The 19,779-nt window shown below is 39.0% G+C and overlaps 1 protein-coding gene across 1 annotated transcript in view; it reads left to right on the top strand.

Moving 5' to 3' along the window:
* Nucleotides 1–1,771: 1,771 nt before the first annotated feature.
* Nucleotides 1,772–19,779, top strand: part of CDC73 (cell division cycle 73) — an 88,984-nt gene continuing 70,976 nt past the window's right edge. The window contains exons 1-7 of the mRNA XM_061185289.1: nt 1,772–1,953; nt 4,436–4,541; nt 7,483–7,552; nt 9,660–9,722; nt 9,806–9,858; nt 13,020–13,108; nt 16,675–16,891. Coding sequence (XP_061041272.1) covers nt 1,823–1,953; nt 4,436–4,541; nt 7,483–7,552; nt 9,660–9,722; nt 9,806–9,858; nt 13,020–13,108; nt 16,675–16,891 — 729 coding nt within the window. The 5' untranslated portion in view covers nt 1,772–1,822. The remainder of the gene's footprint in view (nt 1,954–4,435; nt 4,542–7,482; nt 7,553–9,659; nt 9,723–9,805; nt 9,859–13,019; nt 13,109–16,674; nt 16,892–19,779) is intronic.

Below are 19,779 nucleotides of genomic sequence, written 5' to 3'. Positions count from 1 at the left end.
TGAGTCTGCAGACGCCTTGCTCTTGGACTTCCTAGCCTTCAGAACTATCAGAAATAAATTTGTTTATAAGCCATCTAGTCTATAGTATTCTCTTATAGCACCCTGAATGGACTAAGATAATCGTTGTTTGTTTACGAAATAAAATTAAGCATCTTCTGAGGGGACTGAAGTTGACTCTCCTAATCTATCATAAAACTTTGACTTCCTTGAACTCATCTATACATTTATTGATTTAACATTTTTTTAAGGGGCCAACAACGTGACAAATAATGTGCAAGACACTCTGATAGGATGACACAGGTCTATTGTCATTTAGTTTTGTAGGGGAGGCAGTCAAGTAGTACTGGGTGCTCTGATACAAGTATAAATAGAGTAGATAGTGCTGGGGATAAATAAAAAACGTTCTTTTTAACCTGAGTGTTTGGGGTGAAGTTTAGGAAAATACCCTAGTAATGGGAACATTTGCAGACTAGCCAAAATTTCTCAAATTCAGTTGCAAAATGGCTAGAGAGTGTATAGAAAAATGAACCACATTCTTCTATGTATGTCTCTGCAGGGCAGATAACGAGAATTGAGTCTTTTCAAAGCAGGTAACAGAATTTGGTTATGTCAATCACAAAGTTGCCTTTTTTTTCCTTTCTGCTTATAGTAAGAGAAATTTTAAAAAATGGCCTATGGGATATGTTTCAATTAAGGTAAACAGGCCACAGTATATTGAATTTCTATCAATAAATTGAGTTCGTGTTCTCTAACTTTCCTATCAGCATCTTGGAACAGAGCCATTTAAATGTAGCCCTTTGGGTTTGGCGGGGAGAAGAGGACAGGATGGAAAAAGTCACCACCTAAGGAATTGAGGGGGAAGATCCAACATTTATGATATTTAGATGATTTGCTAGGTGCTTTCACCTTCTTATACTAATTCCATTTTCTCCATTAACCAATTGATGCTGTGAGAAGGTGCGTAACTTGACCAAGGTCAAAAGGCAGCTAACAAACACCAGTGCCCGGATTGATCTCCACTGGACGCGGTCTTTTCCACTATGCGAGTCCACCAAAAACACGTAATAAAAAACAACCCCCAAAGCAACCCCTTCCCCCAAACCCGTCCCTTCAAAGAGGGCTTAATCACTAAGACCTACAGGCCATTTGCTAGGCGGGTCCGATCTAGTTGGGAAGGTAATCCCGGTTCTGCAAATCTCTCGCCAAACTCCATCCTGGCTAAAGGAGAGACCCGAGAACCACTGGCCACACTCCAGGTGGGTCGTGGAGCACCCAGTGCGCGCTCTAGGGATGGAGGTTCCGGACCCTCCGCGCAGGTGCGCGCGCACCTGTCGCCTGCCGCCTACGCGCCGCGCGGGGCGGGGCGGCGAGGATGAGTTACGTGCCCCGCGCGCGTGCGCCGGGCAATGCTCCCTGTACGTGCGCCGTACGTGGGCACGGCGTCCCCGCGCTCCGAGTTTCGGTACGGGATTCGGCTCCGCGCCGAGTGGGAGTCTGGGAGGGGCGTTTCCCGGGCGGGCGCGGCGCCCCCTGGCGGCGGGCGGCGGCGCTGGGGGCCGCGGCGGCGCTGGGGGCCCTGGCGGCGCGAGATCAGGCGTTCTCCGCGGGCAGCCCGCGGCGGGGCCTTGCCTGCTAGCGCGGGGTCCTCGGCGGCCTGGGTGGCTCTCTCCTCAGCTGCTGTCGTAGGCGCGGACCGCTGCCAGTGCGGCTGCAGTTGGCTCGCGGCGGCGGCGGCCGAGGCGGGGGTTGAGGCGACAGGCGAAGAGGGCGGCGGGCGCGGCGGCGGCGGAGCCCGGGGCGGGCGGCAGCGAGGGGGGCGAAGATGGCGGACGTGCTCAGCGTCCTGCGACAGTACAACATTCAGAAGAAGGAGATTGTGGTGAAAGGGGACGAAGTGATCTTCGGCGAGTTCTCCTGGCCCAAGAATGTGAAGACCAACTACGTGGTTTGGGGGTGAGTCCGGCGCGGCCGGGGCCGGGGGGCGGCGGGCGGCGGGGCAGAGTTGGGCGACCCCGGGCCCCCTCTTCCCGAACCCCTCCCCCCGTTCCCTTTGGGGATGGAGGAAAACCGGTGCTCCGGGGAAAAAGTTTTCCCAGGAGCAGAAGTTGCACTTGTAGGTGAGGAGGGAGCGGGAGGAGTGGTGTCTGCAGCGGTCCATCCTCTGAGCGTCGGGGGAGGGTGCCGTGGGGGTTTGTTTCTGCCCGTGGGTGCCGAGTGCTGGCTGCGTGCATAGGTGCAGAAAGGAGCGCACCGCCGGGTGCCCAGAAGTCTCGTTTTTGTTCTTTAGTTTTTCCTTTCTCTACGCGGCTGCTCTGTAACTATCTCTGCTGGCCCCTTGCAGCTCCTGATCTATTCCTTCTCCTTTCCCGATTTCCTCAAGCAGAGAGAAGGGAACCAACTCTGAAGTTAGGACGGGAAAGAGATTCGGTGACTTTGGAAGAGTGGTCAGAATCTGTTGGAGGTGAAGGCAGGAGTTTCCTCAGGGAGAAAGTTACTGCTGAAATGGAGTAATGGGAAAAGTAAATGGGAAAAGGGTCTGAAAAAGAATGGATGTATACATATGTATTACGAAAAAAAAAAAAAAAAGAAAGAAAGAAAGAGAGAGAGCTGTCTGATCATCGTTGGGGGCCTTTTGAGCGATGTCTCTCTCAGTGGTGTTTCATCTGGACAGCTAGAACCCTGGGCCAGAACTTCCATACTCACTTTGTTTGACCGAGTGGGAGCAATGGGCTTTAGGGAGAGTGGATGAAAAGCTAGGGGAAGTTTAGTTGGTTGATTTTTATTTTTTTATTTTTTATCTTTTGGCCCCGAGGGCTTACGATTTAATTAGCTTTATGAAATGTTGATGGAGAAATCATTCTGAGTTTTCTGTGTGTTTTCTCTTCCAGAAGGAATTTGCCCAGACAGAATTGCATTTGATTGGGTTTTAAAAACAACTTTTAAGAGTTTCTTTGGGGAAAACAACTTGATGTGGGCAGTGCCAAACTATAGAAGAGGTTAGGAGCCCTCTGCCCCGCCCATAAGAGCTAGGGGCTGATTGGGTTTTTAACTGATTGGTTTTTCTTTAAAAAATGGTTGAATACTCGAGGCTGTTCAATCTGAGAACTGGGAAACATTGTGAGGGGCCAGGTCGGTGCCTCAAAGGAGGTTACCTCGGTGAGAGTAGAGGAGATAAGACATAACTTGATAAGAATCTCATTCCCGCTCTTAAAAGAGCAGTCACTTCTACCTGGGGGTGTTAGGAAAGGTTTCATGGATGTGTGTTTGGCACGTAGACATGCTACAGATTTTTCTTGAATAAGTGAATGAACAAATGAATAAGCGTTAAGGAATGGATAGGAATTCTGAGGGTGAAATGGTGGGTTTGGTGTTCCAGGATGAGGGAACTGTGTGGTTAAAGGCATGAGAGCTGGAAAGGAAATGTTTTGACATCCATTCAGTGAAGCAAGTAGTGAGAAAGGAGTGCTTAGAATAGTAGATTTCAAACTTTCACAGCAGTGTATCACACCAATACAAACATTTTCATTTACTGTTATTCTCTGTGCACATGTAAATACACACATGTACATAACATTAAACAATTTACCCTTATTGAATGCAGTGCATTCTATTTTTTTTTTTATATATATCATAAAGAAATACCAGGTTGTGACTCATATATTATACTTCACAGTACAATGATTGGTAAGTGGTGTGTGGTTTGAAATATATTGATTTAGAGGAAAAGTGGAAACAGAGGCTAGAAAAGTAGGTTTGGGGCTGTTTGTATTGGGCGGTATTCAGATGATTGATATTGATATTTCTAGATGGAGAGAATGTAGTAGGGAGGGTGGGATTGGACGCTAACATTTGTTGAGCAAGTAATAGTATGTGCTTGCAAGAATAGATCTTGCACCCCTAGACGACATTGTTTTATTACAGGTAGAATTAGTTTTGGTTTTACGTCATTGGTTTAATTTGAGGGATGTCATAAGACTCAAATGTCTGAGATTAATTGTGTTTAAGAACGTTGTTCAGCAGTATCTTACTTAGGAGACAGGATACATTTCTTGGAAGTTTAGCACCAGTCGTAGTTGTGCTTCTTTTAATCAGTTTGATTGTTTTTTCTTATGGATCCTCTCTAACCGATTAGGCTTCTCTCCCTATTGACAAAGCCCAGAACCTAATTGGGCCAAATTCTAAAAAGTCTGTAGTAATAAAGTATGAATATGGTGTGCTTTCCTTACTTCTTGCTTTTTGTCACTATCTACTTTTGTGTTCCTTTTGCCCAAATGACAGTTCGACTTAGTAAATTTCGTATTCTACGTGTATCTTTGTTAGCTATGTTAAATCCGTTGTTGGATAGCAAAGTGAGTGTAGATAAATTAATACACATGATTAAGCCGAAGGAGTTGTATTAGAATTGTGAGTAAAAATCTTGTCTTAATCATTTCAGGACTGGGAAGGAAGGCCAACCCAGAGAATACTACACATTGGACTCTATCTTATTTCTACTTAACAATGTGCACCTATCTCATCCTGTTTATGTCCGACGTGCAGCTGTAAGTAGAATTCATTTAAAAACGCTTTTGATTTGATAGTTGGTATCATTTGGTGTGGATAACTTCCGTCATGGGTTTTAGATCAGAAGAATGAAAAGTTTGTTTGTATCTATATGAAAGTCTCCTGGAGGGTCAAACTTAGATAGATCAATGTGATTTATGCATATTTTTTAAATCTGTGATTTTTTTACATGTAAGATGTGGGTAGCGTTTATAACAACAGAAGTTTCAAAGCTGTTTGTAGGGATGTTTTAAAAAATCTATGAGCCTGTGGAAGGACCTTGATATTCAGAAATCTAGTTTAATTGCAAGGGAAAAAATTTTTTTTGGCATCAAAAAGAACCAAGTTTAGTAGACAGCTTTTTAAAATGAATTTTTAATCAATTTTATAAACTTTTTTCATACTTAAGTGATAAATTCATTTGTTTTCAGATGCTTGAAAGATGCCTGCTTTCTGCATCTGAATGTATGAACACTGCTTTTCTGAACAAGAAATATATATTTAGTGTCAAGTATGTATTGAAAAAAGCAATATGTAGGGTGAAACTAAGACTTTGGAAATAGTGGGATAAAATATCAGCATCTCGCTTTATAAAGCTATGTTAGCTCATATTAGATCTTTAAAAACTGAATCAGGCACTAATTAGAATGTTTTGTTGGATAAGTCCATTCATTTTGGGGTAATAAAGATAATCCAGACACTTGGTTTAGGTTTAGATTACGTCTCTGGGGAATGGCTGTAGTACATAACTGATTCTGTAATTGTTAACTGTGGGCCTTAGGACCTTTGGTCACGTAAGATTTAACTATTACATTTCTTAAATATTTGACAGATTGAAAGGGCAGAATTCTAAAAGTCTAGGGTTCTACAAATTTTGTTTTCTCCTAACTCCTTTGTATTATTTGCTCTTTCTTGTGAGCAGACCATTTCTGAAATGAGTTTTTCCTACTCGTAGCCCCTATTTTAGTGTGAATGGACTCATACTATTTTTGTTGGTGATAACGTATATATAATTCATTAGTGACCAAAAGGTGAAGTATGTTATCATACTTAGACACAGTAATTTAAAGAAAATCAATTCAAATATTTTAACTATTTATGATATTCCATGTAGACTAGTTTTTAAAAACAAGCACAAAAAAAATCGGTGGGCTCTTGTTTATACTCATAAGCAGAAATTAAATTTTAACCTAACCTTTAAAAAACAGATTAATATTAAGTGATTAAATATAGTTTATCTCTATCGTTGAGGAGCATGTGCAGAATGTTTGCTGCAGTGAAGTATATAGTCAGTTCTCAACGTAAGACAATGAGCCAGAGATATTAAGGGTTCTTGTTCATTGTTGCTTATGTAAAGTAACAGAGGGTTTATATTTGTGTAATCCTGTAACCACGTTTTCCCCATACTCTGTTGTCCTTAGTTTACATTATAAAAATGGTAGTGAAAATTGTGGTAATGATAGAATTCATGGCCCAAGGATGACTTGGTGCCTAAAGCATACAGTTTTATTTGTTTTGCTTACCTCTTTACAAATTGCTAATATAGGAGATTAAAGGAAAACTACTCATGTAGCACAATAGATACATTTTCCAGATTTAATTTTTCAATGTTTTCCCCCGCTTACAAAATTTATACACACTCAAGGATAAGAAAAGAGATACGTAATGTAGAAAGTAAACAACTGTCGTTAACAGTTTTCTGTATAGTCTCCTGATTTTTTTCCTGTGCCTAAGCAACACATACCTATTTTTTTAATCATTTTCTTTTTTCTTTTTTTTAGTTAAAATGTAGTCGATATACAATAATAAAATATTTTCAGGTGTACAACATAGTGATTCAACATTTACATACATTGTGAATTAATCACCACAGTAAGTCTAGTAACCATCTGTCATCATACAGAGTTTTTGCAGTATTATCGAGTATATTCCTTGTGCTGTACATTACATTCCCATGACTTAGTTATTTCATAATTGGATTGTTTGCTTTTTTGACGTTGAGTCGTGTGAGTTCTTTATATATTTTGGATATTAATCCCATACTGGATATATTGTTTGCAAGTATCTTCTCCCATTCAGAAGGTTGCCTTTTCATTTTGTTAATGGTTTACTTCATGGTACAAAAGCTTTTTAGTTTGATGTAGTCCATTTTTTAATTTTGTTGCCCTTGCCTGAGGAGACAAATCCAAAAAAATATTGATAAGACTCATGTCAAAGAACACACTGCCTGTGTTTTCTCCTAAGAGTTTTATTGTTTCTTAATTCTTACATTTAAGTCTTTAATCCATTTGAGTTTATTTTTGTATATGGTATAAGAAAGTGGTCCAGTTTGATTCTTTTGCATGTAGCTGTCCAGTTTTCCCAGGACCATTTATTGAAAAGCCTGTCTTTTCCTCAGTGTATGTTCTTGGAACATGTACTTATTGTTAATTATGAAAATATAGTTTTAGTGGCTAATTTAGTTTATTTGAAACAGTTCAGTTACCGTATTTGGAGGAGGTCTGGTTTGGGTGTGAGAAAAGAAAGCACTTTGGAAACCTTGAATAAAATGAGCAAGCAATGGGACTAAAAAGATACTTGTCCCGAAAAGCAAAACATCATGAGTAAAATTTAAAAATAAACACTTAGAATAAGCCAAGGGACAAAAAAGACTGTAATCGGTATTTCAAAGAGGATAGGGTTATTGTTTCATTTCTAATGCTTATCTTTTGTATATCTTACTGGAATTTTGAGGATAATGTTTTCAAAAATTAATATGCTTAAAAATTGTCAAGATTTTATTAGGTTCTTTCAGCCTAATTATTTTCTAAAAAACATGATTCTAAATATATGTTATCAAGATATGTTGGAATAAAATTCAGACGTTACAGGATGTTTATCTTTACCAAGTTTCTTATAATTGTTATTGATTTGATATCTATTTTAAAATTTTGACTTTAGACTGAAAATATTCCGGTGGTTAGAAGACCTGACCGAAAAGATCTACTTGGATATCTCAATGGTGAAGCATGTGAGTAATTTTTAAATTGCTCTCACTCTTAAATAGACATTGTTGCTTTTTTTTTTTAAATTTATTGATTGATTGATTGACTGATTGATTGCTATGTTGGGTCTTTGTTTCTGTGCTAGGGCTTTCTCTAGTTGCGGCAAGCGGGGGCCACCCTTCATCGCGGTGCGCGGGCCTCACTATCGTGGCCTCTCGTTGCGGAGCACAGGCTCCAGACGCGCAGGCTCAGTAGTTGTGGCTCACGGGCCTAGTTGCTCCGTGGCATGTGGGATCCTCCCAGACCAGGGCTCGAACCCGTGTCCCTTGCATTAGCAGGCAGACTCTCAACCACTGCGCCACCAGGGAAGCCCTGTTGCTTTTTTTTTTTTCCCTGTGAAATAAGAATTAGTGGGAAGAGATTGTGGATTCCCACTAAAAACTTCCCCTACCTGCAGCTGTGTCCACGTGCTGTCTTCTCCTTCCTGTTATAGTGGATGCACTTGACTCTTGGGGCCAGTCACCCCTTCCCTGCGTGTGGGTTTCATCTCTTTTCACACTCTCAGAGACTCTGCCTTTGCACATTGCTGCTTCTGTCTTGCATCGTCAGTTCTCTTTCTTCTGCACCATTCCCTTGAGAACATACACAGTGGTCTCTCTCATTAAAACAGTTCTCTGAGCCCCCCTGTCCCCCACCTTCCTACTCCCTGCTGGTCCATCTGTCTTCTCCTTTTCATTACAAAATTCTTTGCAAGGGTTGTGCGGTGTCACTGCTTCCTCTTTACCTCTGATTCTCTCTTGAATCTACTGCGGTCTGACTTTCTTCCTCACCACCTCAGTCAGATCACCGTTAAGAGCTCAGCACTGACGTAAGGACTGGCAGATCCTTTGGTCTCTCCGCTTCACGGCTAACTTGACCTCTCAGCATCTGATACTGTTGACTGCTTACTCCCTTTTGGAAAGCCTTGCTGACTTGGCATTTGGGGCACCGGACTCTTGAGGTCCTCTTTCTACTCATTGTTCACCTCACTTGTTTTCCTTGCTTCCTCATCTCCAACACTGACGTGTTCCTGAGCTTCACATTTAGAAATTCACTGTCAGCATCTTCCCTTGGATATTTAACAGGCATCTGAAACGTAACATATCCAAAATAGAGTGCCGATTCCTGCCTTCCCTTCTCCCCACCGACAGAATGAAAGCAGCAAGTCTGTTCTCCCAGTGTTCCCGTCTCAGTAAATGGTACCTCATTCATACAGTTGCTTAGGCCACCAACCCTGGAGAAATCTTTGATTTCTCTTCTCTCACAGCTCACATCCGTTCCATCAGCAAGTCCTTTCTTCACCTTTGAAAGTATGACAGCTTCTTAACCATCGTACGCCCACCCCGCCCCACCTTCCTCTGTAGACCATTGCGTAGCCCTCCCGAAGGTCCTCGCTCCGCTGTTTCCTGCAGTGTAGCCTCTGCTCACCACTCAGAGGGACCTATTTTTGAAAAAGCATCTGAACTTGATTGTGCCACCCACCTGCTCAAGGCCATCCTGTGGCTTCCCGCCACACTCAGAATGCCGCTCATCCCCCTTTCCTGAGCGTCGCGGTTGTGCTCCTGCCTGTCTCTGTGCCCTCGTCCTCTCTCAGTCTTCCTCTGCTCACAGAAGTCCGGGCTTCCTGGTTCTTTTAGCTTGTCTAACCTTAGAGTCTTTGCACTTGCTGTTCCCTCTGTGTTACATTTTGTTTCTCTGCATTGTCACGTGACTCACTTCTCACCACCCCATTCAGAGCTGTGCTCTAATGTTCCCTTATATATATACATTTATGTTTATCTTTATGTTTACATACACTTTTACGTACATGTGTTGTAATATTGGAGTATATTCTTTGAAGTTGATTTCAGTCAGGTTATCTCAGTTTGTAAGTTAAATGGTCAAAAAGAGTTTGTTCTCTTACAGACTTTCTAATACAGATTAATCTTTTATAATAAAATGCTTTTACAAGCCTGCTTTAAAACTTATTTTTTTAAGGGAAATAACCATATATAAAGTAAGAAATATAACAAATCTTGAGCATTCACTTGTGATAATATCCAATACATGTGTTCAAATATTTATCTTCTCACAGAAATCTTTTTAAATCTTCAGCAACATCGGCCAGTATAGACAGAAGTGCCCCTCTAGAAATAGGTCTGCAGAGATCTACTCAAGGTATGTCTTGTTGCACGTTTATACTGAACTTTCAAACACCAGTCCCCAAACTATACATTTATTTACTTCTTTTTTCCTTACAGTCAAACGAGCTGCAGATGAAGTTTTGGCAGAAGCAAAAAAACCGCGAATTGAGGTAATGAAACTTTATTTTAAAAGTGATTCGTTTCTTTTATGGAGATTGGAATCGTGTAGTAGTAAGAATTCTTTGCTCATAGTAGTCCTAAGAACTTGTTTTTTCCTGGAAAAGTGGTAATATTAGAATGAGCAGTTGACTAATAAGTAGCTTGAGCTATCGTGTAAGATCTCGCACATACAAGCTGTGTGATGGACAAGTCACTTTATTTTCTGTGCCTGTATACCCTTATGATGAGAGTGTTGGCCTAGATGAGTGGCCAGAAGACTTGTTCTGTAAAGGGCCAGATAGTAGCTACTTCAGGCTTTTTGGGCCTTGTCGTCTTTGTCCAGCTCCTTGACTCTGCCACTGCAGTGTGAAAGCAGGCATAGGCCATGCATAAATGAACAGGTGAGGCTGTATTCCAGTAAAACTTTATGAAACAGATGGCCAGCCAGATTTGGCCTTTGTGTTGTGGTGTGCCTACCTCTGGAATAAGGTGGTGTAGGAGTTTACTCCACTCTGAAGAGCTGTGAACATGAAGTGCCTATTCCAGTTATTTCTTCCAATATTGACATATCAGGTTATATGTCTTTTTGGTAGCATTTTATAGCTAGCAAGTGGAATATTAGTATTGGTAAACAAGGGTAGTTCATGTTAAATAGAACCCTGTAAGTAATGCAGTTAACATTGAAAAGAAAATTTGTTGACCAGCTCGTATACTACATAAGACAATTAAACTTTGGGAGTTTAAATTGTATGAGTACAATACTGTTTATTTAAATTTCTAACAAGCCCCAGATCAGTTGCATATAAACCCTCTGAAGATGGAGGATCATGTATTAGAGGCACACTTAAAATCTGAGAAATGACTGAACTGGCTATATATCAATGACCAGTATAGGAATAACACTTGTAGTCACCAGTAGTGTTAACATTACTAGAAACTTAAGTTTTGTCATTTCACACTTAAATAAAAATCAAATAGTTGTACCTTTTGCCTGCTTCATGAACAGCAAAGCATCCACAATTAAGGGTAAGAAAGGTAACTTAAAGGGACAGGGTTGGTTGGTAAGTGCATACAGTAGAATCACTGACAAAATTTGATGCTAAGATAACATAATTTTACTTAAAGATACTCTGAGACATGGACGCGATGTTTTTCAGATGATAGTGATAATTAGCTCGTTCTTATCCTGTGCTAGGTGATACTGTATGTGCTTTATGTATATCATTAACTCATGTAATCCTTACCACCACCTCCTGAAGTTGGCAGTACTGTGCATGTCATCTGTGAGCAAACAGGCTCAGAGACAAGTGACTTGCTGAGGTGCACATAACTGGGATTAGAGCCCAGGCAGTGTGGTTCCTACCTAGTCCACTATGCTGGGTACAAACTTTGTGGCAGTAAAACTGAAATTTTCCCCAACTCTCTTTGTGTGTAAGGAGGTTATAACCCACTTTGTACAAAGTGAGTGAACTTAGGACTTCCTTGGTGGCGCAGTGATTAAGAATCCGCCTGCCAATGCAGGGGACATGGGTTCAAGCCCTGGTCTGGGAAGATCCCACGTGCCACGGAGCAACTAAGCCCGTGCGCCACAACTACTGAGCCTGCACTCTAGAGCCCGCGAGCCACAACTACTGAGCACGTGCACAACTACTGAAGCCCGTGCACCTAGAGCCCGTGCTCCGCAACAAGAGAAGCCACCGCAATGAGAAGCCCACGCACCGCAGCAAAGAGTAGCCCCCGCTCACCGCAACTAGAGAAAGCCCACGCAGCAATGAAGACCCAACGCAACCAAAAATAAAATAAATAAATGAATTTTAAAAAAAGTGAATTTAGAGATACCATTTAGTTGGAAAAACGTGAACTTCATGGTTTAATTATCTGAAAAAAAATTGAACGTATCAGAAATGCAAAATTGCTAGGATCTGGTAACTTTAGAAACCAGCAAGAAATAGCATTATAAAATGCTTTCCAGAGCATTTGTAGGGTTAAAATGAATTACATAAATAGCTATTGATATATTACATAAACAGTTTTCAGTTCAGCAGATCTATATTGAGGACCTGCTGGGCACTATGCTAGCAGAGAGAAACCTTAGGATCTGGTTAAAACCTAGGCTGCAGTTGTCTCTAAAATCAGTCTCCTGGGACTTCCTTTGCAGTCCAGTGGTTAAGACTCCCTGCTTTCACTGCTGAGGGCCCGTGTTCGATCCCTGGTTGGGGAACTAAGATCCCCACAAGGCGCACGGTGTGACCAAAAAAAAAAAAACCAGTTTCCAAAGGAACTTGAGTAATATGTGTTAAATCATTCTTACAAATGGAAAGAGTTTAATGTGCTTGTTAAAATATTAATCTTTGCATTCATCTCAGCAATATGCCTGTTTCGAGTTTTACATGGTTAGAACACAACTGGAGCACATCTCTCTGGACCTCTTGAACATACTGATGGTTTTTATACAATTTCATATTTGTTAGCCATAGACACTGACTCTGGTTCTCAGTTTTCTTGTTTGTTGAATGTGGGCATTGAACTAGATCAGAATTAGTAAGTTTTGTTTTTAAGTAACCGAACACTTTTCAGACTGAGTTTTACCTGAGATGCTAATATCTACATGAGGTAAAAGTCGAGCTACCAAAGTTGAATTCAGATAAGAAGTGGCTCGTGGGCCCTTTGTAGGAAGCTCCTGATGTTCTGAGGAGCATACTTTGAAAACCATTAAAGTTTCACTTCTGGTGTTTTGTTCTGTGCTGATAGATTCAGGACCTGGGGCAACAGATGAAAAAAATCTAGACCCAAAATGAAATTTTTGACTGTGACGAAGGCTTCTCATAAAATTTAGTTATAAACTTTCCTGAAGAGAAGTAATTTATTTGTTGTATGTTATCTTTCTGAATAAAAGTAGCTATGATATGTTATGGGAAGAACACTTAATCATAGAAAAAACTTACTAAAGTTTATTTGTAAGCTTTTAGTCAGTTTTAATCTTACCTGATCTAACATATATTTATTATTGTTGTCTTTATGTAACTAAAAATATTTTAAAATTGACCGAAGGCCAGTGATGCCTGGGACTTTATAGGTGGGAACTTGGGTAAGGAGAAGTTATGTGCAGTGTTTGTTGTTGTTCTGCAAGTTAAATAAAAATTTAAAATATTCACTGAGTGATTATTTTCAGGATGAAGAGTGTGTACGCCTTGATAAAGAGAGATTGGCTGCTCGTTTGGAGGGTCACAAAGAAGGGATTGTACAGACTGAACAGATCAGGTAAGAATTTCTTTAGTAGAAACTGAGCAGTCTAGGTATATGTAAGTATATATGGAAAAAAGAGATATTGATATGCTGTCTACATGTGTTCTTCATTGCCCTCAGTTCAGAAGATGCTTGAGCATGTTTTATGTTGGGAGGATGGGAAGCCATTGTGCTACTTATCCCTTCTGGAAGCTTCTTGATTCTGTTACTGTACTGATCTTTCCTTTTTAAAAATTACTCTATAATCCAAGCCACTCATTTATCATGAAATCTTTTGTTGGTTTATAGCAGTGATTAGCAAACTTCTTCTGTAAAGTACCATGTGTTAAATATTTATGTTTAACATGATTTTTGATATGCTTAATTCTAGTTTTAATTTGCTATTGTTTTCTAGTTGTCTCTTTGTTCTTTTTCCTTTTTGGGGGGACTAAAATTTTGTCCCCCCAAAAAGAAATCCATTTAATTTTGGGTTAAATGAAGACATGCTGTAAGTCCTTTCTGTCTCTTTTGTTGGCCAGTTTATGCTGTCGTCCTGTTTGAGTGGCTGCTAGGGTGTAGCGCCACAATCCAGCTCAGCGCCCCGCCCCCTGTGAGGAAGCGCGGGGGCCCCAGCTAGGAGGCACTCCCCGTTCTCTCCTCTTGGCCTCTGTGATACCGTTGTCATACACTGTACTCACACACATGTTACAAACACCACTATGCATCGTTCTTATTCTTGTTTAAAAGAGATTTAAATAAGAAAAAAAATTTATATACCCTTTCCATGCCTCTTCTTTCCTGTTGTAGACCTGTGTACCCATTTTTTTTCCTTCTGCCTGAAAGACTTCTCACCCCACCCCCCAAAAGACTTCTTTTAACATTTCTTTTTTGTGCAGGTCTGCTAGTGATTCTTTCAACTTAATTTTTATTTCTGAAAAAGTTTATTTCCCCTATTTTTTTTTTTTTTAATTTTCTCTGGATATGGAATTCCAAGCTACATCTTTTTAAAGTACTTTAAAGATGTTGTACTGCTGCCTTCTTGACTGCATTGTTTCTGATTAGAAATCTGTCATCCTTATTTTTGTTTCTTTAAATGTGCCCTTTTTTCTCTGACTACTTTAAAAATTTTCTGTATTGCAGGTTTTGAGCTATGTAATTATCCCATGACTTGGAGGAGTGTTCTTCATCTTTCTTGTGCTTGAGGTCCATTGAGCTTTTTGAGGGGATTTTTGGGTTCATAATTTTCATTGAATTTAGAAAATTTTTGGTATTGCTTCTTAAAATTTTTTTTCTTTTTCCCTCTTTCTGGCCTAATTACTCGTATTCTGCTGGAAGCTGTCCAACAGCTCACTTGGGTTCTTTTCTTTTTTTGGATTCCTTTTTCTGTTCATTTTGGATAATTTCTATAGTTCACTAATATTTTCTTCTGTAATTATATTCACATTACATTTGTAGTCTCCAACATTGTATTTTTTATCTCTACAAGGTGGTTAAATATGCAGTCCATGTCTTTACTTGTTGAGCGTATGGAATAGTTGCATTAATTATTTTAATGTCTTTGTTTCCTAGTCCTACGTCTGTGTCAGTTTATAGTGTTTTTGGTTTAGATTTTTCCTCATTTTGGCTTGTATTTTCCTGTTCCTTTATATGCCTTATAATCTTTGGATACCAGACATTTTGCATTTTATGTTGTTGAGTGCTAGATGTTTTTGTATTCTAAATTTTCTTTAGTTTTGTTTGGGAACACAGTTAAATCACTTGGAAACAGTTTGTTCCTTTTGAGTCTTGATTTTAAGGTTTGTTATTTGAACAATGTTAATTTAAGGTAGTTATTCCCCACCATTGCAAAGACTAGACCATTCTGAGTACTCTACCTACTGCCCCAGGAATATGAGGTTTTCAGTCTGGCTGGTGGGAGCAGGTATTATTATTCATCCTGAGTGAGTGCTGGACATTGTTCCCTCTAATACTCTTGGTGGTTCTGTTCCTAGCTTTAGTTTCCACTTGCTTATGTGCTAATCAGTATTCTGCTGGAATACTCGAGGGGGACCTTCTGTGCAGCTCTCTCTTCCCAGGTACTCTGGCCTGTGAGTTTCCATACGCCTTGTTCTTGCTGGAATCCCAGCACCATTTTCTCAGATCAGGAAGTACACTGTTTTGCCTGGGTTCTCCTCCCTCTGCTATGTTGGAAACTTTCAAGGCCATAACCTGCAGCTTTCATAGGACTTACTTATTTAGTTTTCATTTGTTAGAGATCACTGTCTTTCATTGCTTGATATCATGTATTGTGTAAACTGTTGTTTTATGTATTTTGACTGGTTGTCTCAAGACAGGAGGGTTAATGCAGTCCCTGTTACTTCATCTTGGCTGGAAGTAAAAGTTCAATGATTGAATGTCCAGTGCACGTTTGATTATAGTTTAGAAAAGTATTTGAATTTGGCTCAAGGTATGCTAGTATGCTTTAGATTTTAAGGGAAAGTTGTGTAGTAGTATGTAAAATGAGTCGAATACTAATGCATATTGAGCATATACTTTGAGCAAGTACTTTCATACCTAATGTAAATAAAATACATACTATATAATACTACCATGTTTAAACCTGCAGGAATTCCTGTCCTTTTCCCACATGTTTAAACGTTTTTCAAGATTGTCATCTTGTGATTAGACTAATAATTTTATCAACTGTTGTTAAGGTATCCAAACTCTTGTTTTACATTGTAAAAAATGACACTAAGCTTAAGATTGTCATCTTAATGAAATCTGTACTTTCATTGTTAAGTCTTTTTTTTTTTTCTAAATAGTTCTGAAAGCATAGGCTCTGTTTGCTATTTCACATGTTATTTGAAAATAAAGGAAAGAAAAAGAAAATTTCAAAATACTGTTTTATCTTTTAAACTTTAAAAGTATATGTTTGTGTGGCATATAAAAGCCTCTGTCATCTATAAAATTGATATGTTGTACATTGTAACATATAGATTTGAAACCTTGAAATAAGTTTCAAGGAAAACCTAAACTGAATTCTTGACAGAATGAAAAATTTTTACCCCCATTCCAGGGTGGTGCATGCACATGCTCACATATGTGTGTGTGTTTGTATAATTGGCATGGATGGGAGGGAGGGTTAGCAAGTAAAAGTCTCATAGAAAAGGGCTTTTCTTTGGGCTGGGGGGAAGTGCAGAGAAAGGTTTATTGCAGGGCCAAGCAAGGAGAACGGGTGGCTCGTGCTCAAAAAACCCAAACAGTCCGAAGGGTTTCAGCAAAGTAGTTTTAAAGGCAGGGTGAGGGAGGGGTGTCCCAGGGCATGGGATCAGCTTGTGCAAAATTCTCTGATGGGGAGGGCAAGAGATTAAAAAAAAATGTGAAAAATTTTTTGCATTGTTTCTTCTAAGAAATTACTAATATGCTTATAGTGCAATATTTCTATAGGGTCTCTTTCTTACATGGTTATAAGTTATCAAGCATGTCAGTTTTATATATAAGAAGGAAAGCTTAATTATTGCCACTTATAGTGTTATTACCAGGAACTTAAAAATGTCACAAAATATTTTATGATGTGCTCAAGAGATCCTTGCTGTGAATATTAAGAAAGAAATTGCTTTCAGGTCTTTGTCTGAAGCTATGTCAGTGGAAAAAATTGCTGCAATCAAAGCCAAAATTATGGCTAAGAAAAGATCTACCATCAAGACTGACTTGGATGATGATATAACTGCCCTAAAACAGAGGAGTTTTGTGGATGCTGAAGTAGATGTGACCCGAGATATTGTGAGCAGAGAAAGGGTGTGGAGGACTCGAACAACTATCTTACAGAGCACAGGAAAGGTAATTGAAGCATTTTATTTGTTCCTTAGAGTCAGTGTGTGTGTTTCATCTACAATTGGTTATAAAACTCCTTAGTTTTCCATGAGGAGGAAGTTTCAAGTTTATATCTGACAGATCAGTAATTATGTAGACTTCTAAGGGGCCATATTTACCATTCCATTCTAGCATGTGGTTGGTTGTTGGTCACCAGAGAAGCTGATGAAAAAGTCTGATTCAAAGTGCGAGTCCCTTTATTTTCACCTCATTTGTAAATCCAAAGAGATTTACAGTTTTCTTGTTGATGAGATTTTTGCTTAAACCTAATGAACAAGGAATATTGATGGCAAGCTCTCTGGTCATTAATACCGTTATTTTTTTCCTCACAAAGTAGAGAACTTAACGACAATCAGTCAGCAGACATTTATTGAGTGTATTTGATACATTATAGTCTGTTGGGTGGATGTTTATTCCTTATTAATGGAGTTGTTTTGTTTTTTGCTACGGGATTGTGGTTTTCTTCCTTCCCTTTCTCCTTCTTTCCTCCTCCCTCCTCCCCTTCTCCCTGTCTCCTTCCCTTCCTATTCATGATTACAAACAACTGCGTTAAAAAACATCCTTGTACATACACCTTTGTGCATTTATGTCTATATAGCAAAAGGATTAATTCCTAGAAGTGAATTGCTGATTAAAGGAAATATGTACTTTAAATTTTGAAAGATAAGAAGTTGAAATATACTGGATGTTCAGTATCTTAATAGATCTCCAAAAGGGTTGCGTTGATTCTGTTTCACTTACCTCTTTTCACCTGTCTTTTCCTCCCACACATCCGAATTTTCCCTTAAATGTTAATTCTTCACTGATGCACAGTTCACAGTGGTGATTTGGCGAGAAGGTTTATAGAAGTTGTGAGATTACTGATGAAAGTGAACTTTAATATTGGTCCAGGCAGACTGGTTTTCTTTGCAGTTTTTTTTGGATTCTGGCCTTAAGTTTACTGTGCCATTTTAGTAGGACTAAAGCTACTAGAAAAGAATATATGAAGGAAAGAATTCTTTTTCTTTTGTACTTTGACTTGTTTTACAAAGTACTGGAGGTCAAGGTTAAGAATCATTCTCCAGAGCTTAGAATTATAGAGAAATTTGAGAACATGAGTAAACTTTCATTTTTGTATTTAAAATAAAGTGATCTGTTGATACTCATTTTTACTGCCTAGTATGGCTAATAGTTAAATATTGTTACTTATATTGTTCTACCAACGTTCATTGTAATGATTGAAATGAACAATTTTCTTTGAGCTCTAGGTGGCAGGATTGTACCATCATTTCAAAACTTAGTGTTCTAATATAATTTAGTGTTGTTGGCACCAATGTGTAATTTTAAAAATAAGTTAATACTAGAAGAACTGTTTGGTAGCTAGGTTTGCTTCTATGAGTATGAACATTTTTAAAAGTCAGAAACAGCGATTTTAACTGATAGCCTCTCTATACTGTTCTCATCTGCAAAACTCTAAAAAAACCTTTTTAGGTACTTATAGCCCTGAAAGGCCCTGTGATTTTTGACAGATCTTCATTATTACCAGGTATCAGGGCTTTCTTATTTTCTGAGTTTCTGGAATAAAAGACAGGTTTAAAAGTCCATGAGAAATGTAACTACATACTTTTGTAGTTACATTACTACTGCAAGCACCCTACAAAAAGGCAGCCTGATTTTATAATACTATTTAAAACATACTTTTAAACTTACATACACTGGTATATGTTCATTTTTGAAAGATTGATAAAAAGAGATCACTAAAAGGAAGATAGTAACCTCCTGTAATTCTACCACACAAAGATAGCTAGTAACATTTTGATTGATTCTTCTAGAGTTTGTGTCTCTCATGAAATGCTTTATTATTTTTAAAGTAATGAAATTTGACTTTCATATTTTCAACTATTTTCATAATAGGATTAAGATTTTATTTGAATATGTCACTGTGTTGACTTTCTCACTGCTGGTGCAAAAGCAGTGGTTGGTTAACTGCTGGCATCTTGGCATGAATCAAAGCATTGGCACCAAACTTTGCTAGTAGCCATTTTGTTCTTCACCTACTAATGATGTCCTTGGTGAAATTTGAAAATTTACTGATTTTATTAAATCTTAACCTTTGAGTATATGTCTTTCTAGTATTTTCTGTGATGAAATCGGAGCATACAAAGCACTCCTGCATCCCAAAATGTGATGATTGTCTCCACAAAGAGCACTTGTGCATTTGACATTTTTTCTAAAATGAGGGAAGAAAGCCTGTCCCTTCAAGAAATGGAACTGACAGTATTTGTTGCCAGTAATAAAATGCAAACTTTCATGAGAAAATTAGAATTTGGGAGGTTTCTTTTTGCTACTGAGACCTTAACAGTTTCCTAAATTTAACATAGTGCCACTCTTCCGTGTCATTACTTTTTGTGCATTTTGGAAAATACTTTTTCATAAAAACAAGTTATTTTTACGTGGCATAGTTTTTTCCCTCATTTTTGCAGGAATTAATATTTTTAAAATATTTCAGTTTCAAATTTCTAATGTGATAAATATTGTAACCTATATAATAAAACTCTGGGGTGTGCCATAATTCTCGAAAGTGGGAAGGGGTTGTGAGACATTTGTCTGCTGTTCTAAAGAATTATAGGAACTTGTGAGTACTATTAGTGGGGCAATGGTTAAAGTTATGTTTCAGGCGGTCTCTCCTTTTGTATACACGTCTATTTGTGTAATATTTATTCAACATCTACCAGCCAGGCACGTGGTGGGCACTTACTAGAGATGCATTGGTCCTGGCTTTCGCAGAGGTTATATTCTTTAATAGGAGAGAGAAAATTACATAAGCAGTAATTGTGACATATGACATTATAGGGATGCTACCCAAGAAGGGCAGC

This window comes from Eubalaena glacialis, chromosome 3 (assembly GCF_028564815.1).
Source record: "Eubalaena glacialis isolate mEubGla1 chromosome 3, mEubGla1.1.hap2.+ XY, whole genome shotgun sequence".
Classification (NCBI taxonomy): domain Eukaryota; kingdom Metazoa; phylum Chordata; class Mammalia; order Artiodactyla; family Balaenidae; genus Eubalaena; species Eubalaena glacialis.
Note: the sequence above shows the minus strand (reverse complement) of the source record. Positions and strands in the feature narration are given on the sequence as shown.